General features: G+C 49.4%; 1 protein-coding gene across 1 annotated transcript in view; it reads left to right on the top strand.

The window, feature by feature from the left end:
• The window catches only part of LOC148639916 (pleckstrin homology domain-containing family O member 1-like), a 42,189-nt gene that overhangs the window by 5,628 nt on the left and 12,182 nt on the right, over nucleotides 1–24,379 (top strand). Inside the window, exons 3-4 of the mRNA XM_088621591.1 lie at nucleotides 18,828–18,968; nucleotides 23,238–23,342. Coding sequence (XP_088477717.1) covers nucleotides 18,828–18,968; nucleotides 23,238–23,342 — 246 coding nt within the window. The remainder of the gene's footprint in view (nucleotides 1–18,827; nucleotides 18,969–23,237; nucleotides 23,343–24,379) is intronic.

The raw sequence follows: 24,379 nt of genomic DNA, 5'->3' as shown, positions 1-24,379 counted from the left end.
CAGAGCATTGTGCGACACCGATGTCCTTCCCCGGCGCACTTCCTCTCAGCCGGCTTTAGAAGGGTGTGTCCAGAAAGTCTCTGGAAGGTACATAAGGAGTGGTAGGGATAAAATATTTACTATCGAGGTCTACAAACCAGTCCATTTTTGGAGAGCAGTGGCATAGCTGTGTATTTACGGATATATCCCTTAGCACCTGTTGGCGGTTAGTCATTAAAGTTCTCTACAACAGAAAAATGTTACTTCTTCATAGGAGCACATAGGTGAGGTTACAAGGGCACTGGGAAATGAGGAAGAAGAACGCGGGTGAGCTCCTCTGTCCCAGATTTAAACCACGTTCCAGAGCAGACGGCTCTCAGCTGCTGGGGAAAATGGCAGACAAGCCGGTGATCCTCGACTGTCTTTCATTTCCGCCAGCCGAGCCTTCAGAAACCCACAGAGAAGTTCTGACGCAGTGCCCCGACTCTCTCAGGCACATGGAGGGCGTGCAGCAGGGCCTTACGTCAAAGAAGGTCAGGTGGTCTCCTGCGCGCTCAGACGCATGATAGGGGACAATCCAGGCTTAACCTGTGATTAGCCTGCGCTTACCTTGCGGTGCTGAGCTCCAAGGTGTCCTCGGGGCAAGATTTACTGGTGGCGGCGGCCTGTCCGAGTTCTTAGCTGAGATGTTTCCTGAAACGTTGCAACTCTTCTGGGCCTCTCTGTGAGGCTCTTTCAAGGTAAAACTAGGAGACCGTGGTCTTAAACTCGAGGCGGCATCCCCATAATCGGTTTTGCCGGAAATCCCCAACCTGTTTGTAAAAAACACCATCCAGAGGGCAGGAAAGCCAGAGGCAAGACTGGGGCTCGTCAGTCGTCATAAATACACTCCTTAGAGGAAGCACAGCTGTTTGAGAGAGTTTTAATTGTAGAAATAAGATATTATAGAAAATGATGATTGTCGTCCCGTGCTGGGGTCTTGGGTTCAATTCCAGACCCGGGGCACTGTCTGTGTGGAGTTTGCATGTTCTCACTGTGCTTGTGTGAGTTTTCTCCAGGTGCTCCCATTTGCTCCCACTGTCCTGGTGGGTTAATTGGCTTCTGGAAGAATTGTCCCTGGTGTGAGTGTGTGTGTGTGTCTGTGTCCGTTTGCGTGGACTGGTGTCCTGTCCAGATTGTACCCTGCCTTGCGCCCGTTGCTTGCTGGGATAGGCTCCAGCTCCCCGGCAACCCTGAACTGAAAGAAGCAGTTCGAAAATGAATGACTGATGGTTTTCTTTTTGCATTAGGATAAACAAATATAACCTTAGAGCTGGAAAGAGGAGACACTTCTTTGCATAAAGAATCAGGTATCAGAGGCTAAACTGCCCAGCAGTGTCAGTGTTGCTCTGGAAGAAATGGCCTTAATGGTGACCTGTAGCACAGACAGGTTATAGGAACTAAGTGATGCAGGTATTGAAAAACCATGCTGTTGACCCTCAGCCCAGAGGATCAGAAAAATGTGGACCATCAGGACATTGCCGTAAGAGGGAGTGCGATTACGTCTGGGAATGGGAGGCATGTCCTTACACAGAGAGTGGCAAGGGTGTGAAACAATTTGGCTTTGACGTTGTTCAAGTCAGTTCCCCGCAGGTCCTTCAAGTACTGGCTAGAAACGACACAATGAGTAAGAAGGTACAAGGAAGTCCACCTGCCTTTTTTGGGAAAGAGTGCACCAAACGATCTGGTCTGATCGGGTTTGAACCATGTGGTTTTGCTGGGACCAGTGGTGAGGAAATATCTGGGGGAGTAGGGACAGTTCCCTATTTTGTTTATCTTTTTGCTTTTCTTTTTGCCAAATAAGGACGGGCCCGCACTGCATGCAGTGATATTAAAAGAATCTTTGCCTCTGTTCCTCTTTCAGCGCATGAGCGCGTATATGGCTATCGGAAATAACAGTGTGGTTGAGAGAAATTGTCAGACCAGTCATTTTTTTGCATGACTTATTTCCTTTGTTCAACAAGCTTTAACCTTAAAAAGGCAGAAGCCGTATTTTTTATAGGTATCGAAATTATGTTTTAAGAGACGAGAGGCTTTTGATCAGTGTTTTAACTTAGCAGGTTTTGCAAGTATTTTTCAGTTTGGTTTGAGACTGATTTAAGACCTACAGTATAAACACACCTGATCTGACTTCTTGTCGGACTAATTAACCCAATTAAGTATTGAGATCAGATGTGCATTGAAAACCAAAGTATCCTGCTGCCCTCGAGGGCTTGACTTTCTCATCTCTGATCTAACACATTGCAAGCGCGTCTCACCTGTTGGACATGTACGTTGTAATGCCAGGACTCAACATCCCCACACAAATTGTGTGCTTGCAGGTCTTCAGTGCGGAGCTTTGCAGAGCCTTTCAGTCATACGTGAATATGGCACAGCAGCGCTACCAAGTGGCTCTTGTCTGTGCTTGTCTCTGTGTCCAGTCGTTTTGGCACAGTCCCTCTATGTCAGCTATGGATATTGGACCTGATCAGTGCACTGCTACTGATCTCTGCTCTTCCTTCTTGCGCTCGAGTGGTTTGTGGGTGACGCCTGCGTCCATTAGTGTTTACAAAGCGCGTGCCTGTTATTGGAGAGCACAGCTACAGGCACAGCAAATTCAGAGGTCTGGGTGTGCATCTGATCAGACTTCACCGAGTGAGTTTTCAATCTGAGCTGCTTCTGCTGTGCTGCTTCAGTTAACCCAACTACACAGCACAGAGAAGCCATGCAACCTGCCATTTTTTCAACCGCTTGGTTCAGATCAGATTGACACGCAAAGGGCACATGGCAGGGTACACTCTGGACAGGACGCCAGTCCATCGCAGGGCAGACAGACAGAGACTCACACACTCACACCAGGGCCAAGTTTCCCAGAAGCCAATGACTTGCCAGCTTGCCTTTGGACTGTGTGAGCAAACCGGAGCAGCTGGACGAAACCTATGGGAACATGGGGGAGAACATGCAAACTCCACCCAGACAGCACCTCCACCCAGGCAGCGATGCTGATCACTGCACTGCGGTGCCACCCACAGCAGACAAGCACATGTAAAAATATACCAGCCCAGTCAAGGGGCCCTTTCCTGTCATCAGCCTACGTCGAGAAAGCAACACTGAAAAAACGAACCCCGTTATAAGCTCGTTTGCAAAGGCAGATGATGAGAGGCTGCGCGCGTGTGTGCAGGTTAAAAAAAGCCAGGTGACTCATCTCCATCAGAAGCTCAGCTACGATGGCTCGTATTAATTTCCTCAGAGCGCGGGGCTTTTATGTTCATAGCGCAAAGCCACTCCTATTGGTGTCGGGAGCTCCATGTGAACAGAGCTGTACGCCTAGACTCCTGTTGTAGTTGGTAACCATTTTTTTACCCTGAATCAGTCCTACAGACTGCTCGCCATCATTACCTCTGTGCTGCACCTGAGATTTCCAGCAGTGGAAATATGGTTTTGGCCAGTCAAGTATTTAAACTTCTTCTTTACCGGAGGGCTGGGATAGTCACCCGATCTGTTCCCTCACTAAACCCTTAAGTAGAGCATGCTGGCTTCTGAGGCCAGTTCTCTGATAACCTCATGCGCGTTTGTCTTGTTAATGCATTTCTCAGCCTATCAGGAGTGTCTCCATAGTGCCTAGTGTGTTTTAACCCCATATCTGACTCTCCGCATCCAGCTGCCCTGTTGCACCAGGATAATTCATATTAATAACTCTACAGTGCTGCAGCGTTATTAATAATTGGATCCTGATTTACCCTTTTGATTAGGGACAGTGATTCCCAACCCTGGTGCTGCAGGAAATGGTTTCTGCTGGGTTTCATTTCAGCTGAGCTCTACATCTCCAGCGCTGATTAATGACTTCACCAATCTGCTTGCTTGTTTAGACATTTAACTCCCTACTTCAAGAGTACTGTTTCTGCCAACTTCGCCAAACAGACCTTTACACAGGCTGCGCTCAGCTTGCTTCCTGTTGTTTCCGACTCAACAGCCCTTACTAGCTGATCAGCTGATGGTGAACGGACAGGTGGGAGTGGCCTGTAAAAGACACGCCCCCGATGGGAGGGTCCCAGTATCAGAGGGCCAATAGGTGACATATCAGGCAGCACACTCAAAAGAGGGCAGCTCTGAAACTTGGAAATGGGTACAGGTTTGTTACACATTACAAATAATAATAATAATTGCTCACACTTATAAAACGCTTTTCTGGACACTCCACTCAAAGCGCTTTACAGGTCATGGGGATCCCCTCCACCACCACCAATGTGCAGCCCCACCTGGATGATGCGACAGCAGCCATAGTGCGCCAGTACACTCCCCACACACCAGCTCTCAGTGGGGAGGAGAGCAGAGTGATGAAGCCAATTCATAGATGGGGATTATTAGGAGGCCATGATTAGTAAGGGCCAATGTGAAACTTAGCCAGGACGCCGGGGTTACACCCCTACTCTTTTCGAGAAACGCCCTGGGATTTTAATGACCACAGAGAGTCAGGACCTCGGTTTTACATCTCATCCGAAGGACGGCACCTGTTTACAGTATAGTGTCCCCCTCACTATACTGGGGCATTGGGACCCACGTGGACCGCAGGGTGAGCGCCCCCTGCTGGCCCATTAACACCTCTTCCAGCAGCAGCCTCAGCTTTTTCCCAGAAGTCTCCCATCCAGGTACTGACCAGTCTCACACCTGCTGAGCTTCAGTGGGTTACCAGTTGTGAGTTGCAGGGTGATATGGCTGTTGGCCATTTGACCTTTTAAGAGCTAAAAACAAATTTACAAATCTGCCCCAATTTTAAAAGTGAAATCAGTCACCCTGTCAACAAGAACTTGGCTGGGATGAAAACCAGCAGACACAGTGCTCCTACAGGACTGGGACCAGAGCCACTGATCCAGAACTCTAACTGGGATGAACACTAGTGTGCTGTTTCTCCAAGAACTACTTGATACTGTGCTTTAATTTCAAATCTCCTGACCTGTGGGAGGTCCCATATGAGCATAACAAAGCATGTGACCACGATTCAAATTAAATTAGGCAGGGAATCCATAAATGTGAAGGTCTGAAGAAAAACAAGCTCCAAGCAGGTTCAGGTTTAGGAGAAGCTTTTCTTTCGTGCATGATGTGCCCCTTTTCAAAACCTAGTAACTTGTGAGATTTCTGACAAAAAAACAGCTATAATTTAGTTACAAATTAAAAACAAAACATGTTCCACTTGAGCATCACCTTCCTCTTTGGAGTCCCAGAGTTCTCAGAGAGAGAGAGAGAGAGAGAGAGAGAGAGAGAGAGTGCCCGTGGTGACCTTTGACCCTAATTCTTCTCAAGACGGTTTTGAACGTATTTAATGGTGCTCTAAAAACTCCATGGCTAAAAATCACTCCTCAATTTGCGTGCGAGTCCGAGACGATGCAGTGCCGTTCCTCGTGTGAGCCGAAGCCGGAACGATTATTGTGCGAGTCAGGTGAGCGGATGTTTAAAAAGAGGCAAAGCGGAGGGGGGAAAGGTGAAAGGTCAGGGGGCTGGGAGGAAGTCTGGGGCTGGGTTTGTGCACAAACACCAGTCTTGCTGATGGGGAATCCTAGATGTCTTAGTCTTGTTTAAGGGGTGGATAGTGGCCAGGAACAGAGCTTACAAAGGGTCCAGGTCTGTCTGCTTGCTTTCTGGGAGAAGCGGGCTCTGGAGTTTGTGGAAGACTGGGCGGATTGCGAATGCCCGCCCTGCGGAAATGCCGCTGAATTTTAAAACTCTGGAAAAGGAAATGCCTCTTGGGCGACTTGCGCCTGCGCAGGAGTAGTAATTTCACCGTGACCTCCAATTCTGGTTTTTGGAGATATTCTCCCCATCCGCAGTGCTGGGGTTGGCAGGGGATTCCTGAAATAATCTGCCATCCCCTTGAGGAATATGAAGTCAATGAGCTTTAATTGGCGACACGTTTTCCAGCACAGGTGAATCCCAGTAGGATTGCTGCCTTGATGTAGGACACGACTCTCTTGCACTTGGGAGCTGTATTTTGGGGTTCGTAGGCCCTGGGCACTTTCACTCCGAAACGTGCAAAACTGGCCAACTGACGTGACGCCCTGTAAACTATTCCAGTGCTAAACCCCCTGATTGACGGAGCGAGTCGAGCCACCATCACTTCCATACTGCTAGTGTCTAGAGCAGCGTCTGATTATTGATCTGGAGCACCTCGAGCCGATCGCCAGCGTGTTGTTTCAGTCAGTAGTGTTTCCCTCCTTCGGAGGCCCTAGGCACTGTGCCTGCAGTGCCTCATGGGAAATCCGGCACTGGCTGTAACACAGGATAGAGACCCACAGCTCTTCTTCCGAAGCAATGATTAGTAAGGCACACCAGCTACATTTGCAGCTCATTGATAACCCCTTTGAACATGCATTCTCAAAGCTCTGAAGACCCTCCACCCCCTGGGCCAGCTCAACACGGGGGGGGCAGTTTCTTTCCTCCTTGAGTGTGCTACAGGGCCACAGAGCAGTTAAAAACACAGCCGAGATCATCCAGGGGGTAACAGGTGGAGCCCACCACCACTCTCAAAGAGGTGTCTGAGCATCACAAGCAATATCTATCTTTGAGCCCCAGGCAGGGCCTGACATTGACGATTAGGCAGAGTGCTAATGACTGTACCACAAGTGAGCACTAGATAGCACCCATTTGTTTTGGGTGGATGGGTAATAGAGACAGGGCGTCCTCCAGGAGTACACATGCTTACACATGAACATGAAGATGCCCTATCCAAAGTTACTCTCTGTTGCCTAACAGCCTGAATTTAAGAATTAAGAAATTAAGCATAATGCGCTGTATGCTTCTATGTGTGGGTGTCCGGGTAGGTGCATTGAATTATGGGATGGCCTGATCAATTAGCTGCTAGCAACCTAATAAAAGCTGGATGGGCTCGTCTGTGACCTCTGCTGCACGACTGCTTTGCATTTTTTTCGGAGAGCCGAGCGTGGCTGATGTCATATATATTTTCGTATACAGCCATGTCCTTACCGTATATGACTTTGGAAAGGGTGGGGAGAATTTGTGTAGGCGCTGTAACTCCGTTGTGAGGTCAGAGCATTGCATGCGGCCTTTGATTTTGACAAGGATACCTCCGCAAGTTCCCTGCTTGTTTTCCCCCAGCGTCTCATGTCTCGTGATTTGCATAGGGTGCAGAGAATCAAGGGTCTGGATTGGTTGGAGCTCGCCAGGCTAAAACAAAGGCTATCAGTCCCTGTAACCGAATCTGCACGGCTCTGCACAGAAGCCAGCCTGCTTTTTTGTATTTGAACATGCAGGGAAAACACTCTTGAAAATGATTAATGAAGTCTCCACTGTGGATGAAACACAGCAAGCCAGTCTGGAGGGCGTCGAGAGGGAGGGTTCAGACATTCTCTTGCTATTACCATTAGGTCTGTTCCAGCTGATGTCAAATAGCCAGTGTCGTATAGATACTAGCAACTAGCAAATGTGTTCTGCATTTTTATGAAAGGATGATTGCAAGGTGCCACAGAGAGGCAGTGGTTTTTGGGGGAGAGATGATTTATTTCTTATCAGGAAAAGAAATGGATCTGTCAGATGTTCCATCCAGACCCATGAAATGCTTTGTAAAACGTAATCAACAGAGGTCACCAAGTTTCGGATGGTCAGATTGCTCCATCTTCACCGAGACAGGACAGGACGTGACTGTACAATTTGCCTGAAATGGAAAGAAATGATTGTGTACGTTAAGCAATTCCCCTTTGCCCAGACGAATATGATCTGTCATCGAATATGAATTGTAATCGCTTAACAACTTAACTGTGCTATGTTTAACAGAGAAAACTGATCAGCTGTTCACTGTTCCTGCCCTTGATCTGACTGTGTCAACAGCTGATCAGTGTTAGTGATCTATTCAGAAGAGTCACTGCTAATTACATCTTATACCTAAATTAAACAGCCACTGTATGAGCCACTGTCTGTATCTATGCCGCAAAAACAAAAGAATATTCACAATAAAAACATTTTTTGCTATTGGGTAATTGTCCAGTTCAACGAATGTCTGATCCCAACTGTAAAAGTTAATGTAATTCAGCTTGAGGCCAAAATTAAAATTCCCCCCTGTCTCTGAGTGTCCTGGTCACTGTAACACGTGTTTGTAAGCAGACAGATGCCCTTTAGTCTACTGAGATCAGATTGAATCAGTACTTGTTCAGGGGTCACAAGGGGAAGCTACGTAGACGTGCATTTCAAGCTCAGAACGGGGAGGGGGGGTGCTCATCTTTACACAAAGGGTGGTGGGGGCATGGAACAAGCTACCCAGATGGTAGGCTGGCTTCTTTGAACAAACTGCTGGATGAGATTTTTGGATCAAGCAACTGCGAAACAGGCTAGGTGGTCTGAGTGAGTTCCCCTGGGTTGTAAACGTTTATTTGGTGCTGTACTTATTTAGTACTCTTACTTCCAATTTCAAGAAAACCCTGCCGAACGGCCTATTCTGAACCCAGGGAAACCTCAAAACCTCTGCTTTCTTTAAAGAAGCAGGGGCACGACAGACCTGGCTCTCAGTTGATCTCGTTCCAGTTCCTGATCCTGCTTCTCGACCTCGAGGTACATTGGGGGTTTCAGATTGCTGCTGTCGCACAGCTGCCTCCCGGTCAGAGAGGTTTGGCCCCCAGAGAGGGGGCGCGCAGAGCAGGCGGGGGTGGGCACGAGGGCGTGCGTGGGGGGGGCGTGCCTGGTGGCGCCGCGCGGGCAGCTGGCTCTCTGCCGCCGCAGGGGAGTTCCTGATCGGGGGGGGAGGTTGGCGTGTGGTACCCCCAGCCGCCACAGGTCTGCGAGCAGCACGAGGCCCGCGTGGAAAACTGCGCCAAACCGCAGCCGGCTATTTAAAGACGCGTGAGCAGGGCCCCACGCTGCCGCGTTGGACATTGCAAAAGTGTGAGACTCTCACCCCCCGCCCTGATTTTTACTTTGGATTTTTTGGGAGCGCCAAGACGTGCAGAGCCAATCAGGCCAGATGGCTTTGTTTTGCCTCTTGTCCCTGTTTCTGTCTGTTCCTGGGTATGTTGGTACGTTCCTGTTTTTGGTCGGATGAGATCTTCGTGGCTTTTACCCGTCCGCAGTTCTCTCCCAGCACGGCCAGAAGCGACGCTCAGTTCCTGTTTTATTTTCACCACTTTTAACCTCCACAGCACTGCCTCTCAGTAGAGAGCGTGTTGTCCAGCAGACACGGGCTGCCGTGTGGATTCCGAAAGTCTCCTGGATTCTTTGCCGGCTTGTTTCGCTCGACGAGATCAGGCGCTGCAGGGGACCCTGTGCAGATGAAAAGCCCCGGTCTGTTTCGCTAACCAGACGACCTGCCATAACTTCAGGGTCCGTGAGGTGTGGCAGATCTGTTAAGAGAGCGTCAAGTAAATTGGAGATCTGAGCGGAAACCTGCAGTGTGTTGCAGAAGACAAGGAAACGAGTCGCATAACAGCTATCGCCTGTAAAATCTTTCTCTTTCACAAAGCATCAGAATAACTCAGAACCCTAACGGATCTTTAGGTTGTAATGGATCTGCTACTAGTACCAGTAATCTTGAACCCTTTAAGTCATCGGTTTCTAAAGGCCAGGACCAATTTAACTTTAAACAATTAATGAAACAGGTTGTGTACTGGAGTAAGTCATTTAGAGATCATTTGGAACAGAAATCAGAACATCCTTAAGCCCTCAAGTACCACTGCTTCCTTCATTGAAATATTTCTTGCTCAGTAGACCAGTTCCTTAAACTGGTCTTTCTGGTTTTCAAATAACAGAAGATTTAGGGCAACCTGTAAGACTATGGGTCCCATTAGAAATGACCCCTCGGCCTAACAGAGGCTTCGTCACCTAATTGACGATCAGCAGCTTCAGTTGCTGTTTGGTTGTGCTGCTCTCTAAAAGGCAGTCGTTTCCTGGTGCTTTCGGTCCAGAGAAGAGTGACCAGCTTAAGGGCTTAAGGGATTGTCCAGCACTGACAGTGAAGGAACAGAGTCTATTCAGTCTTGAACAGAGAAGACTAGAAACTGATACGTTTACGAGGTCATTGACAGTATCCCAGGAAAGGGAGACAGAATCAGGGTGTGAAGTGCTTTGTGTAGCCAGAGCCTGGCCAGCTGCTGTGTTCCCTGTGGTGTCCGAACTGGTCTCAGGGAGAGCAGCTGCAGGCCTGGCTCCGGCTCTGGCGTGGGAAGCCTTTCCAGGAAACCCTCTGCACTCCTGCAGAAGGCCAAGGCAGCTGTCCTGCGGCTTCCTGCTCTACCCACGGGCCCTGACAGGAAGTGGCAGTGTCTGTGACAGGAGGGGGGGGGAGGGGCTCTGAACACTGGGGCAGCACTGGAGCAGGAGGGGCTCTGAACACTGGGGCAGCACTGGAGCAGGAGGGGCTCTGAACACTGGGGCAGGAGGGGCTCTGAACACTGGGGCAGCACTGGGGTAGGAGGGGCTCTGAACCCTGGGGCAGCACTGGGGCAGGAGGGGCTCTGAACACTGGGGCAGCACTGGGGCAGGAGGGGCTCTGAACACTGGGGCAGCACTGGGGCAGGAGGGGCTCTGAACACTGGGGCAGCACTGGGGCAGGAGGGGCTCTGAACACTGGGGCAGCACTGGAGCAGGAGGGGCTCTGAACACTGAGGCAGCACTGGGGCAGGAGGGGCTCTGAACCCTGGGGCAGCACTGGAGCAGGAGGGGCTCTGAACCCTGGGGCAGGAGGGTGTAGTGATTCATAGCCGTTCAGGGACGCCAAATATGTAATGTTAGTGGCTCTCTGAAGGCACCAGTTCTGTAGGGTTTGGGCATTTACTGAGACAATTATTAATTGTAGCAGTAAATCACAAAGTTGATTCTTTTGGTGGCTTTAGAATCCAACCATGCGACATAACTCAAACAACGCACACACACAGGTACTAATACACGAGGATACATTTATTAATACATAGAATATGCATATAAACCTAACAGATCTTATCGAGAGGGTTATCAGAATACAAAAGGTATATTCGGTCAGTTACAAAGAGTTACACATCAAGAGGAAATACGTTCAGTATATCATTCATTAAGACCGTTTCGTAAAGTGAACTTGGTTACAACTTCTACATTAGATACTCAAACAAGTACATAACTCTTAGGAATTAAATTGATATCAACTGGTTGGGATAACAATTGAATTCTCGAGCTGTAATGCATTGAAGTTGAATACTCATCCAATCTCTGGGGATTCAGATCTCCTGCGGGCACAAAGAAACAGTTGCAGGCTGTTGCTGTCCAATCCGCGCTCTCTGGCTCCGTGCCAGGCTGTGATGTGCGGCTTGCGACGGTGCGCTGCTGATGCTCACTGTTGGCTTTAACTAGCAAAGTTTGTGCACAGGAGAAAAGATGACTGTGGGTCCCAGCAAGTCAGGAAGAGGACCAGTTCGTTTATGATGAAGAGCTAGTTCTGAATAGTGATTCAGCTGTCCACAGTTCCGACCTGTTCACAAGGCCTGCTGCTGGTTACTCTCTGGCAACCTCCACTCTAGACTCTTAGAACAAAGGAAAGTTCTGGCACTCGGACACACTGGCCGTTCCGTGGTTGTCCGGGCTGAGTCTCAGGATGGTCAGGAGGCGCGCTGCGAGAATGTCCTGCCCTTGGGAGCCTTCTGCTCCTGGGCCGTCCTGCCCTGGAATTCTCCTGTTGAATCTTGTTGAATCTGAATCTCAATCTTGTCGAATCTCTCAGGCTCTCTGTGTTGCCTGTTTTTACCTGGAGGAACTTCAGCTCATTGATTGGCTGAAAGTTCCATGGGCATCAGAGTCCCACGTGGGTTACTCGGCCCTACCAGTCCCTGATTGGTTGATCAAGGTGAGATATGAGTCACTTAGTCCTGACACTTAGTAATGCAGTCCAGATGTCCAACTCGCACTCCCTAGACAGATAGGCACCAATGGATGACCATTGATCATGATAGCCAGGCTTAGCTAAGTGCATCCCCCTTTGGGAGCTGTCCTTGGACCTTAAATCACCTTGCATGAATGGTTTCTCTGTGGCTGCACCACAGAGATGAACAGAGAAATGAGGCCTAATTTGGGAAAGCTCAGAAACACTTAATTCTGCCTTATTATTAAGCCTCACCGCTACATATCCCCCCTTTTTGAAGGCCACGAGGTCCCGAGGCATTGTTGCCTTCAAAACAAAACAGAGTTAAGTGATGTCCCTTGCCATTAGAACATTAATCTTAAATGTCTACATTACTCCTCGAGAATTCATACCGGAACCAGCATTGGATACAAACAGGATGAATAACATCTGGAGTATGTATAAACACGGTAGGAGACATTATCTCAGTCTAGGAATTACACATCAGGAAGTTCACTGTCAATATCTGATACCTCTGTGGTAGATATTTGGGGAGAAGTCACTTCCTTTCTTTTGACATGCTACCTTTGACTCATTCATGCTACCCAGAGTACATCTTGATGTGAGAGTACATCATTCAGAGTACACTGTCAGTCATGATCCAGCTACCTGGCAGTAGTGTTACAATAACAACAGTTCCTGTTCCCAGCCCCCGATAAACCACAACACCTGTGTTGGGTATCTGCTAGGGTGGTTTGGAGGTTTGTTCCATTAAAGCAAACTAACTACCTGTACCTCTTCAGGGCTTACTGTTTCTTGGATTTCTATCCAATTGAATAGTGTGGCACCTGAAGGCATCTTAGACCTCAAGTTTGGTCTTATATTGTCTGGTTCCAGACCGTACAGTGTTAAGTTACCATGCTGTACTATGGCCTCCTCGGGAACTTACAGGAAAACTATTGGTTAGGTAGCTGCATTGTGGTAGCTGTATCATGCCCGTCACAAGTCATAGTGTCAGTTAAATGTGGTGTGCTGACCAGCCATTTACTTCCCACCTGCTCTTCATGGGGTTCATTAACCTCCCTCTGCCCATTAGTAGCTTTACACCCTTCATTGGTGAATCGTTTAGACACAGCCAATGGATAGCTTTGGTAGCCATACCCATCTCAAGATTTGGAACCGAATTCAATCTTGGTTTGCCTTCTGGGTGAGCTATGAGCGATGGGGTTAATGTCACATACTCCTCTACTGAGAAGAGTGGAATCAAGTGGGTTGGGATTTGTGCCATGGTTAGACTGGCTACAGTGGCACTAAACTCCCTTAACAGGTCTTGTGTCAACATTCTGGCCTGTTGCACACAAGCATAAACCCACTGTATAACACCAACAATCATGTCCACTGTTTGGGGAATAAGGTTTAACCCTGTTGCATAGGAAGTTGCCTTTAGGGTTTTCCCTAAGCTTTCCAACTTTTGCTGCTGTTGATACAGTCTGTCACTACCCTCTGGCATCTCTGACCCCTGCCTTCTTGGGGCAGTCAGGGTGAGAGTGCCAGTAGCACACAAACCTACCAGAAATAGCAAATGCACAACAGTGGTGGCAGCAATCAGTCCTCCCAAAAGTCTTTTCGGGTGGCTGATCCCAGTCATCTCCTTCTGAGTGACTGTTGCCTTTCTAAGCTGGCGCAGCGTGTACATGGTGTCTTTCTCAGTATGCCCTGTGGCATCTTGGGCACCAACATCCTGAAAATCTGGGGAGATCTGACGCAGCGGCTGATGCTGCTCCTCCGTTTCCAGGGCATCTGCTTTTTCGATTTGTTCATGCCTGTGCTCTAGGAACCCTGCAGGGAGTGGTGCAGCGGTGGAGCATGCCTGACCCTCGGCTGAGTGGTCATCTGGAGCACCTGAGTGATCTGGGATTGTTATCCTATTCTCACTGTTCAGGTCCACCCTGCACACTTCCTGATTGAGGAATCCCTCTATCGGCATGTTTACAATCTTTCGCTGGGGGTAGGTGTAGGACACCTGCTCGCTCCCCCCTTCCCTCGCTAGGGGTTCAGGGAGCTGGCCCAGCACTGGGATAGCTAGTTCACTGTCTTTGAACTCACTATCACTCACCAGGCCCATGTCAGTGCAGGCGGGGATTCTGACACCTCTCTTTGCAATGTCCTGCACTGGCAGGCGGGTGACTTTACCATCCAGCTCCAGTCTGGCTGAACCACTGTTGGTCAGACTCAGACTGACAGACTGAGCTGGTGGCTGTAAGAAAACCGGCTCGGCTTTCATTCCCTGTCCCTTCTGGGGGACTGGGTGTGTTGGAAACCCTGCCGTTGAGGCAGGAACAATCAGGTCAGTCTCACTCACTACCTGGTAGTCGTGAGAAATAATGTTACCTGACTGCAGGTTCCCTGGGTCAAAGCAGAGGGAATCGGCATCTGGGATCAGGTGTGTCCACAGCGCAGTAGTCTCAGCGTCCAGCTGGACCTCCTGTCTAACCTGTGAATGTTGCACTAGGGGCACCTGGCGGTGGCCCTGTGACAGCTGCTCAAGCAGATCCTCACTAATAGAGGACCTCTCAGGGCTAAGGGTGAGGGCTACATCACCAACCTGCTCTCCTGCCATCTGGATCCCTTCCACCACTGCAGGGTGGTGGTCCTGACCCCTCTTGGGTGCCAGGGTGCACAGGGAAAGCTCCTTTTCATCGCCAGGTGGGGAGATCTGCTCCTCTTTAGGGACATAAAAGGTGTGTGCTTTACCTGGTGGATCAGGCGGCTGCTTGGAGCACCGCTCCTGTGGCATGGAGGCTGTTGGGACCTCAGCCGGGACACGACTTCCCTGTATATCCGGGGAACAAGGAAATATTTTTATTTCTTGTCCAGAGGGAACAGAAGGAATCTTCACATAGGCTTCTGTGTTCGGTGGGCACTGTGTGAGCACAGTCTGCCTCTTGGCCCCCCTTTCCTTCTGTACAGAAGACTTAGGAGCCTTGACCTGTTTCCACACTTTGCCTTTCTGGTGATCCACCAAAGGTTCCTCTCTGAGTCGCATGCCCTTTTCTTTTTCTACCCGTTTGAGCTTGCCGTGTGACATCAAACACCTCTCAACCTCAGTGTCAATCAGTGTCTCACTGTGTAAGACATCTCCCATGGCAGCCTTGAGGTAAAAGCTTCTTGCTTTTCCTCTGTGTTTTACTGCCTGCTCTGTGACTTCAGGGGTGGAGTCAGCACTCACTTGGGAGTGGCTGAATTCATCCAGGCAGGAACTCTTCCGCTCAATCAGATAGACTGAGGGAGGGAGAGGGGGCGGGTCTCCGCCTCCTCCAGTGGAGAGTATCAGCTCATTCACGCTTCCGGCAGCCTTGGGGAGCGGTTGTCCCTGTCCTAATAAAGCTTGTTCAAGCCTGGCCAGGCGGGCGGCTACTGAATTCTTTTGTTCAGCCTTTTCTAGCCCTTTCCCTGCCCCGGTGTTCTCATGGCACTTAGGACGCTGGGTGCGGTCCTGTGTGCCTGCTTTGGAACGGGGCTTAGCCAGCTCAGGAGCCTGTGCTCCTTCGAGCAGGGGGGAATTAACCCTGCTGGCTCTGACGGCGAACACAGTCGCTTTAACAGCTTTTTGCTCAGAGCGACTTTGGACATCATACTCCCAGGCTTTCTGCACGAATCTCTTAATATCAGTCATTTTCATGGTCTGTGCATCTATATGCATCAAGATCATCTTTCTGACTGACGGGTGGAGATTCGCAATGAATAAACCCTTGAAATGTGTGTTCTCTTCGCAACCCTCATCATTTCGCCCTGCAAAATAAGTTCGTCTAAGTCTCTCGTAATATTCGCGAGGGGACTCTGCTCTCTCGTGCTTAATGTTAAGAGCGGCGGTTATCGCGGCAGTCGGGTCAATAAACGCACTGTATTCTTCGATAAGTGCATGACAAAGCTGCTCAAAGTCATTACAGACTTCTTTCATCTGCCTAGCCATCCACTCATGTACAGCTCTGCTGGTAGTTTTTCTAACCAGAAACACTTTCTCCTGTTCTGTGGCGTTTGGCAGGTACTGCAGGTTATACCTGAGGTCCTGAATATAACTCTCGATATTATTCTCTGACACTGCGGGGTCAAATCTCTCTATGTCCTTCGCTAGCTCTCTCAGAGAATGGAGATTTATTCTACTAGCTTCTCCGCTGACGGAGATATGGAAGAGATCGTGGTCAGACTTGTCGCTGCTAGAGAGAGTGCTTAATAGCGACTCGAATTCAGACCTTTTAGCAACCATCGTTAAACTTAAAGAGTATTACTTTTAAGTACGAAATTACAGTTTTACCACAGAAAACCACAAGATCAAGTATGCAATCAACCCGGTAGATTGCAAAAGATCACAAAACAATCAAGCACTGCTTAAAGAGCAAGGGGAACTTTTTTTTCCTTTCGGCTTTCAGCACACTGTATTGTCGTGTATGAAACCCGCGGCGTTTTATATTGAATTATTCCGCTTGGTTGACTCATTTCAGTCTTGCCACGCCCACCCAGGGACGCCAAATAAATGTAGTGATTCATAGCCGTTCAGGGACGCCAAATATGTAATGTTAGTGGCTCTCTGAAGGCACCAGTTCTGTAGGGTTTGGGCATTTACTGAGACAATTATTAATTGTAGCAGTAAATCACAAAGTTGATTCTTTTGGTGGCTTTAGAATCCAACCATGCGACATAACTCAAACAACGCACACACACAGGTACTAATACACGAGGATACATTTATTAATACATAGAATATGCATATAAACCTAACAGATCTTATCGAGAGGGTTATCAGAATACAAAAGGTATATTCGGTCAGTTACAAAGAGTTACACATCAAGAGGAAATACGTTCAGTATATCATTCATTAAGACCGTTTCGTAAAGTGAACTTGGTTACAACTTCTACATTAGATACTCAAACAAGTACATAACTCTTAGGAATTAAATTGATATCAACTGGTTGGGATAACAATTGAATTCTCGAGCTGTAATGCAGTGAAGTTGAATACTCATCCAATCTCTGGGGATTCAGATCTCCTGCGGGCACAAAGAAACAGTTGCAGGCTGTTGCTGTCCAATCCGCGCTCTCTGGCTCCGTGCCAGGCTGTGATGTGCGGCTTGCGACGGTGCGCTGCTGATGCTCACTGTTGGCTTTAACTAGCAAAGTTTGTGCACAGGAGAAAAGATGACTGTGGGTCCCAGCAAGTCAGGAAGAGGACCAGTTCGTTTATGATGAAGAGCTAGTTCTGAATAGTGATTCAGCTGTCCACAGTTCCGACCTGTTCACAAGGCCTGCTGCTGGTTACTCTCTGGCAACCTCCACTCTAGACTCTTAGAACAAAGGAAAGTTCTGGCACTCGGACACACTGGCCGTTCCGTGGTTGTCCGGGCTGAGTCTCAGGATGGTCAGGAGGCGCGCTGCGAGAATGTCCTGCCCTTGGGAGCCTTCTGCTCCTGGGCCGTCCTGCCCTGGAATTCTCCTGTTGAATCTTGTTGAATCTGAATCTCAATCTTGTCGAATCTCTCAGGCTCTCTGTGTTGCCTGTTTTTACCTGGAGGAACTTCAGCTCATTGATTGGCTGAAAGTTCCATGGGCATCAGAGTCCCACGTGGGTTACTCGGCCCTACCAGTCCCTGATTGGTTGATCAAGGTGAGATATGAGTCACTTAGTCCTGACACTTAGTAATGCAGTCCAGATGTCCAACTCGCACTCCCTAGACAGATAGGCACCAATGGATGACCATTGATCATGATAGCCAGGCTTAGCTAAGTGCATCCCCCTTTGGGAGCTGTCCTTGGACCTTAAATCACCTTGCATGAATGGTTTCTCTGTGGCTGCACCACAGAGATGAACAGAGAAATGAGGCCTAATTTGGGAAAGCTCAGAAACACTTAATTCTGCCTTATTATTAAGCCTCACCGCTACAAGGGGCTCTGAGACTGGGGCAGGAGGGGCTCTGAGACTGGGGCAGCACTGGGGCAGGAGGGGCTCTGAGACTGGGGCAGGAGGGGCCCTGAGACTGGGGCAGCACTGGGGCAGGAGGGGCTCTGAGACTGGGGCAGCACTGGGGCAGGAGGGGCCCTGAGACTGGACTTTTCACCAAGGCGATGAATGGTGTGGGGTTTAGCTCGATCTCCAGAGGCCTGGCCTTGTCGCAAAATTTCCAATGGAAGTTTTGAGCTCCTGGGAATTTTTAGGCTCTCCTCGTTCTTCGGCAGGTCCATCCCATGACGTGAGGTCTGTCCTAAAGAGCCTCGTTCAGACAGAGCTCGGAATCGCCGTCAGTGCAGAAGTTTAGTGGTTCCTTTGCTCTACGGTAGCTACACAGTCCCGGGCACAGCTTCTCCTTTCCTGTTCCGCTACGCCAGCAGAGAGGAAGGACGCGTAACTGTACAGGAAGTGCTGCTGTTTCCTTTTGTCTGCTGGTTGACGTGCTCAGAGCTTGTCCCGGTGGGCTCCGACCTCTGAATTGAAACCGCAGAGTCAGCTGTGCCTCCGGAGGGGAAAACCGGGTTTGACTCCACCTTGGCCCCGGTGATGACACCGCGTGATGTCGGGACGGTATAGCTGTATTCTCGGGGGGACCCGATTAAAAACTCCCCCTCCCCCCACCCCGCCTCATGCCCCCCCCGATGTGCTGCCTCTACAATCTCACAGCTTGCACCCCGCTCGGGGATCAGTTACATCTGTGCCGTCTGTCGTCAGCTGTTCGGCAGCCTGAGAATTAGGTCAAGAAGTCAAGCTTAAATAAACTGCTTTATTACTCCAGTGCCCCGACGCAACAGCAGGAGTGCATAATGACATTAAGATGTTCAGCTGCTCTGCTTAAGTCTTAGCATGTCCCAGTAGCCGGTTCTACAGATTCTGTGCATCATCCATATGGAAGTGTGTATGTATTATCAGTAACTGGATCAGCAGAACCACCATTCTTGCTGCTGTGTTGCAGCTCTTCCCTTTAGCGGTGACGGTGTCCCCCCCTGAGCTAGGGCGCTCACTGTGTGTGTTGCTCCGCAGGTGAAGGATGAGAAGAAGATCCAGGAGGTGTTTGACCTGACGGACTATGAGAAATCGGAGGAGCTGCGCAAGTCCAAGAGTCGCAGCAAGAAGAACCACAGCAAGTTCACGCTGCTGCGCTGCAGGCAGCCGGGGAACACGGTGAGTACGAGAGCCGCAGGACCGGTCGTGTGGCCTGGGGACGCGTTGAACCTTCCAGCCGGGGCCGGACAGCCCTGGGGTCACAGTGAATCTGGATGCCAGGAGCAGGCCCCGTAGGCCTGGGAATGTAGTTGGTCTGACAGCCGGGGTCGGGCCGCACGGGCCTGGGGCTGTGGTAATTTTTACAGCCAGGGTCGGACCGCACGGGCCTGGGGCTGTGGTAATCTTTACAGCCAGGGTCGGCCGCACGGGCCTGGGGCTGTGGTAGTCCTCCCAGCCGGGGTCGGGTCGAGCCGGCTGTGGGTTCACGCTGAGCCTGGCAGCAAGAAGCAGGCCAAACAGGCCTGGGACCACAGTAGGCCAATCGGCCAGGGAAGGAAGACTGAGCAGGCCCTGAGGTCACAGTTACCCCAGCAGCCTGGAGAAACAGGAGATCTCTGAATGAACAGCCTCTGCTCGCTGTATTTCCAGGCTGAGCCATTTTATGCTGTGCTGTTGCTAGAACCCACAGGATTTGATTGTATTCCCTGTTCTGTTTCAAAGGATTCTGGGAGTGAACGCGTGTGAGAGGGCAGGTGTGAACTGCAGGTGTGGGGCTAAACGGAAAACATCAGTCTGTGTACTTGAAAAACATAATGGAGGACAAAGGCAAATGACTGTTTTCTGCTAATGCCACACCCACTTATACACTGCCCCCTGTTTTCTATAAAAGTTTTGCCTGCACAGGAGCCCTAATAATAGGTTTTCTGTGTATTCTGTGCCATCTTACCCTGTGGGAGTAATATTCACAGTCTGAGGAAGAGAAAATTAAAGTGTGCTTTCAGTCCTCATTTGAGATCCATTACAACCGCTGGTCATCTTTATCAAAGCGGATTATTTATTTTACATACACAATAAACTACAGGTTTCTAAAGATCACTTTGTGGACCTCTCTGTAAGGCACTGTCCAAATTAAAATCTAACTAAACGTTGCCGTATGGAAAGTTAATTCGTCTTATACTAATCAAGGCAGTGAATCCGTTAGATAAAGATCTCAGCTTTACTGTATGTTGAAAGCCTATGTTGAAAACCACAAATGAGATTGAGAGATTGGGCTCAGTGGTGTTAATAATTCTGCAGAAGCACTGGTGAGTGAAGAGAGGCCATATCCACTTGGAAGGTCTTCAGAGAATAACCTCTTTTTATTTTATCTTGCTTTATAGCAGTACCCTGCATTATTCTTGAACCTTCAAAATGCAGTTTTTTAAAAAGTTTTTCGGACTTTACTAGGGCAGCGTGATAGCGCAATGGTTAGCAATGCTGCTGCACAGCACTGGGCTCTGGGTTCAACCCCCGGGGTGCTATCTGTGTGGAGTTTGCATGTTATCCCCATGTTTGCACGTGTTTCCTCCAGTTTCGTCCCACAGTCCACAGCCAGTCTGGTAGGTTAATTGGATTCTGGGAACATTGGCTCTGGTGTGAGTGTGTGTGTCTTTCTTCCCTGTGATGGACTGGCGTCCCATCCAGGGTGTACCCTGCCCTGCGCCTGTTGCTTGCTGGGATGGGCTCTGGCTCCCCTTTGACCCTGTACTGGAAAAAGCGGTTTAGAAAATGGATGGCTGGACCTTTTAAAACTTTTTAAGATTCAACACTGTTAGCAGCTTCCCCATTGCGAAGGGGGCAGTGCAGTGGCCCTGTGGCTCAGGATCTGCACCTGGGGCTGGAAGGTTGCTGGTTCGTATCCCGCAGCCAGCAGAGGAATCCTACTCTGTTGGGCCCCTGAGCAAGGCCCTATAAATGGCTGACCCTGCCCTCTGACCCCAAGCTTCTCTCCCTGTCTGTGTGTCTCATGGAGAGCAAGCTGGGGTCTGCGAAAAGACAAATTCCAAATACAAGAAATCGTATAGGGCTAATAAAATGATCTGATCTTATTGAAGCAACTGGCTTTGCTTTTCAGTTCATTCTTTGTCATTCTGTGTGCGTTCGTTCTGTGTGGAGAGTTCAGCACATCACGTCAGTGAAACACAGACAGAACGTGACAGGAGAGCAGGCTCGCTGTGCTTCAGCTCGCTGTCCAGGTGGACAAGTGGCTCAGGGCTGGGTGGGAGGACTCTGGAGCAGAGAGCACGCACACACCGGGCGGGCAGGCAGGCTGGCCTGCCAAGCCGAGCCACGATTAGCCAGGAAGGGCCCCCTGACCCCTGGGCCTGCTCTTATCCTGTCCGGGGTAATTAATTCTGATATGGCTAATCGCCTTTAGGCTCAAAGCAGACAGGAGCAGAACGAGTCCATTCACAAGAACATACAGCGCTCCCACGTGCTAAGATCGATGAGGGAGTCTTTGCTGTAAGTGGCTGGAGCCTTGCATTCCCGGTACAGCTGACAAGCACATCCAACACAGGGAAAAGCTTAACTTCATCCCCTAGGAATTTTAGGATCTTCCCTCCACTTACATAGAAGACCTGTTTCTTTTTGTCCCTTTGAGAGAAGCTCAAGCGTCCAACTCATTGCACGGTACTGTCGTTCAGTACAATGCTCCTTCCTGCGTTTGTACTGAGGAAACAGGGAACCATCCCAGACTCCCGTGTGTCCCAGTGTGGCACCGCCAGTCTGCTTCCTGTGTTGCTGCTCGTGTTTATAATTTATTATTCATCCTAAAAAGAATCATCAGTGGATTTTTTGGTGCAGCACTGTTTTATAGCACACTCCCTCGCACATCTAGGGCCAGGATGGGTGTGTCCCCTGCTCACACGGCCAGATTTCACTCCTGCTCTGCAGCCAGGTATCTTAGCGCCCTTACCTTCTCCCCTCAGGGTTTAAGGCCTCAGTCATCCCCGGCTCTCTGTGTTTCCTGTGTGACAGGCTGCTCTGGGTCCACGCTGAAAGGAGTGGAGGAAGACTTCAGCCTGTGCGCAACACCTTTATATAGAAAGGGACCTCCCAGCCCTGAGAGACTCCAGGCTTAGATAGGCCAGGTGTCTTGTTTGCAACAGAGTGGGCTTATACAGGAAAATTCACTTCATCCCCCAGGGTGCGTTTTAATTGAATGAACCGAAATGTGCTGATCACATTGGAACAGCAAAGTCAAAACGCAAGTTTTTGCTTTACAGTTAAACAATTTGGATGTGCTCACAAGATTAATAATAATAATAATAATTCCTTACACTTATATAGCGCTTTTCCGGACACTTCACTCAAAGCACTTTTACAGGTAATGGGGATCCCCTCCACCACCAGCAGTGTGCAGCCCCACCTGGATGATGCGACGGCAGCCATAGTGCACCAGAACGCTCCCCACACACCAGCTCTCAGTGGGATTAATAGGAGTGACCGGTTGAATATGCGCTTTGTTTTCGGGGAATTCCATGCATGCATTTGATCATATTTGAGTTAAAGCGTTGTGTTCCACCAGATGATTTCCATACGTGACACATTCCACTTGAAGGACACTGGAAAGTGTCAAAGGCGGTGTTCGGTTGCTTATCCCTTTATGTTAAGATCTACACGAGGTCACGATCGTGGTCCCTCCCCCTTAAGGGCGCTCCGGCTCTTTCACTTCTGTGTTGTTTTGTGTTTTCCCCCTGATTTTCCCATTTCCTGTTTCCTGTTTCTGTCTGGGCCTGGTTTTTCCGAAGGGAGCCTATCTAATGCTCTGAAGGCATCCATGATCCCTGATCCCTGGCATGGCTGAGTCTCGGCCGAGGACAGATCTGGCGTTAAAGCTTTTTTATTTCAATTCAAGGATTAAGGAAAGTTGAGGATGCTTTAGTGTAGTGCAGTGCACCCACTTGCTTTCTGGCGAAAACTAGGGGAAACAGACTCCTAATGCACTGCAGTTTGATCCACTCCAGCTTTTCAGAGTTCCCGTGTAGGAACTGAGAATGTTGCAGAATGTTGGCAACCTCTTCATGAAATAATTCACCCCTAAGATCTTTTTCGTACTCTTAGGTGACCACTGTCCTTGTGTTTTAGTATACAAGGGAGCTGAGATCTTTCATGTATTCTTTGTTACTCCTCCATTCAGAGGTGGCTCTGTGGCTGAGGATCTGTGCCTGGGGCTGGAAGATTGCCGGTTCAAATCCTGCAGCCGACAGAGGAATCCTACTCCATTGGGCCCCTGAGCAAGGCCCTGAACCCCAGCTGTTCCAGGGGCGCTGTACAATGGCTGACCCTGCACTCTGACCCCCAGCTTCTCTCCCTGTCTGTGTGTCTCATGGAGAGCAAGCTGGGGCGAATTCCTCATGCAAGAAACTGTATATGGCCAATAAAGTGATCTTATCTTATTCCCAGGTCCCAAATCTGGTATTCCTGGCGGTCAGTCCGGAGGAGAAGGAGTCCTGGATCAATGCTCTGAACGGGGCAATAACAAGGGCCAAGAACCGCATTCTCGATGAGGTAACCCCTGCGCACACGCCCACTAACAGCACTCACACCCTCTGAAGCTGCAAGCTTTCCTTTTGGGAGAAGAGAGATGATCTTGATTATATATACTGTAGCTGCCTTTTGCAGGCAAAATCACAGTCCTTGACGATGTGAAACAGTACAGATACAGCAGTTATAAACCCACCCATCCCTTTTCCAATCACTTCTTCCAGTTCAGGGTGGCAGCAGAGCTGAAGCCTATCTCGGCTTAGCAGTGGACACAAGGCAGGACACTCCCTGGATGGGACGCCAGTCCATCACCGGCCACATATACACAAACACACTCACACCAGGGCCAATTTTGCTAGAAGCCAGCGAATCCACCAGAATGTCTTTGGACTGTGGGAGGAAACCCACACGAATGTGGCGAGAACATGCAAACTCCACGCAGATATAAAATTCCGGGTCTGGAATTGAACCTCGAGGAAGCAATGCTAACCACTTCGCCACCGTGTTGCTGCAAGTAGGAGCCTGACAGCGAAAATGCCGACCGTGCACAAACTCATGCAGCATCAACAGTGTTTACCCCGATCTTCGGTGATGGCAGAACAAGTTTAGATAAGAGGCCAGACTCAGGAGATCAAAGTGGGGCTCCTAGAAGCAAGTGGAAGAGAAGGTCACAAAAATGATCAGGTGCCACCCCACGCAGAGCCTTACAGGCCAGGAGTGAGATCTTGTCTTTCACTCTGCAGTCTATGTCCTTGACGAAGCTCAAGAGAGCAGATTCCTGCTGGCACAGATCCTGGGACGTGGGGATCTTTGAGCCATTCTGTGCTTCAACTTCCTGGCTCCTCTCTGAACCCCTTTGGGTGTAAAGACAAAAACATCTTCTTTACCTAAAATGGACCCCCCATTTTTTTCCCTAATCCCTTTTACCCACATCATTTGGGCAGCTCCTAAACCCAAATAAGATTCTAATTCATTAACTAGGCGCCTTTAAAGCATGCAGACCAGGGCCAAGGACAAGATGATCCTTGATGATGTTTGCTGTAAATAGACACCTGGGCTTT

This window comes from Lepisosteus platostomus, chromosome 26 (assembly GCF_059453375.1).
Source record: "Lepisosteus platostomus isolate fLepPlt1 chromosome 26, fLepPlt1.hap1, whole genome shotgun sequence".
In the NCBI taxonomy this organism is placed as follows: domain Eukaryota; kingdom Metazoa; phylum Chordata; class Actinopteri; order Semionotiformes; family Lepisosteidae; genus Lepisosteus; species Lepisosteus platostomus.
Note: the sequence above shows the minus strand (reverse complement) of the source record. Positions and strands in the feature narration are given on the sequence as shown.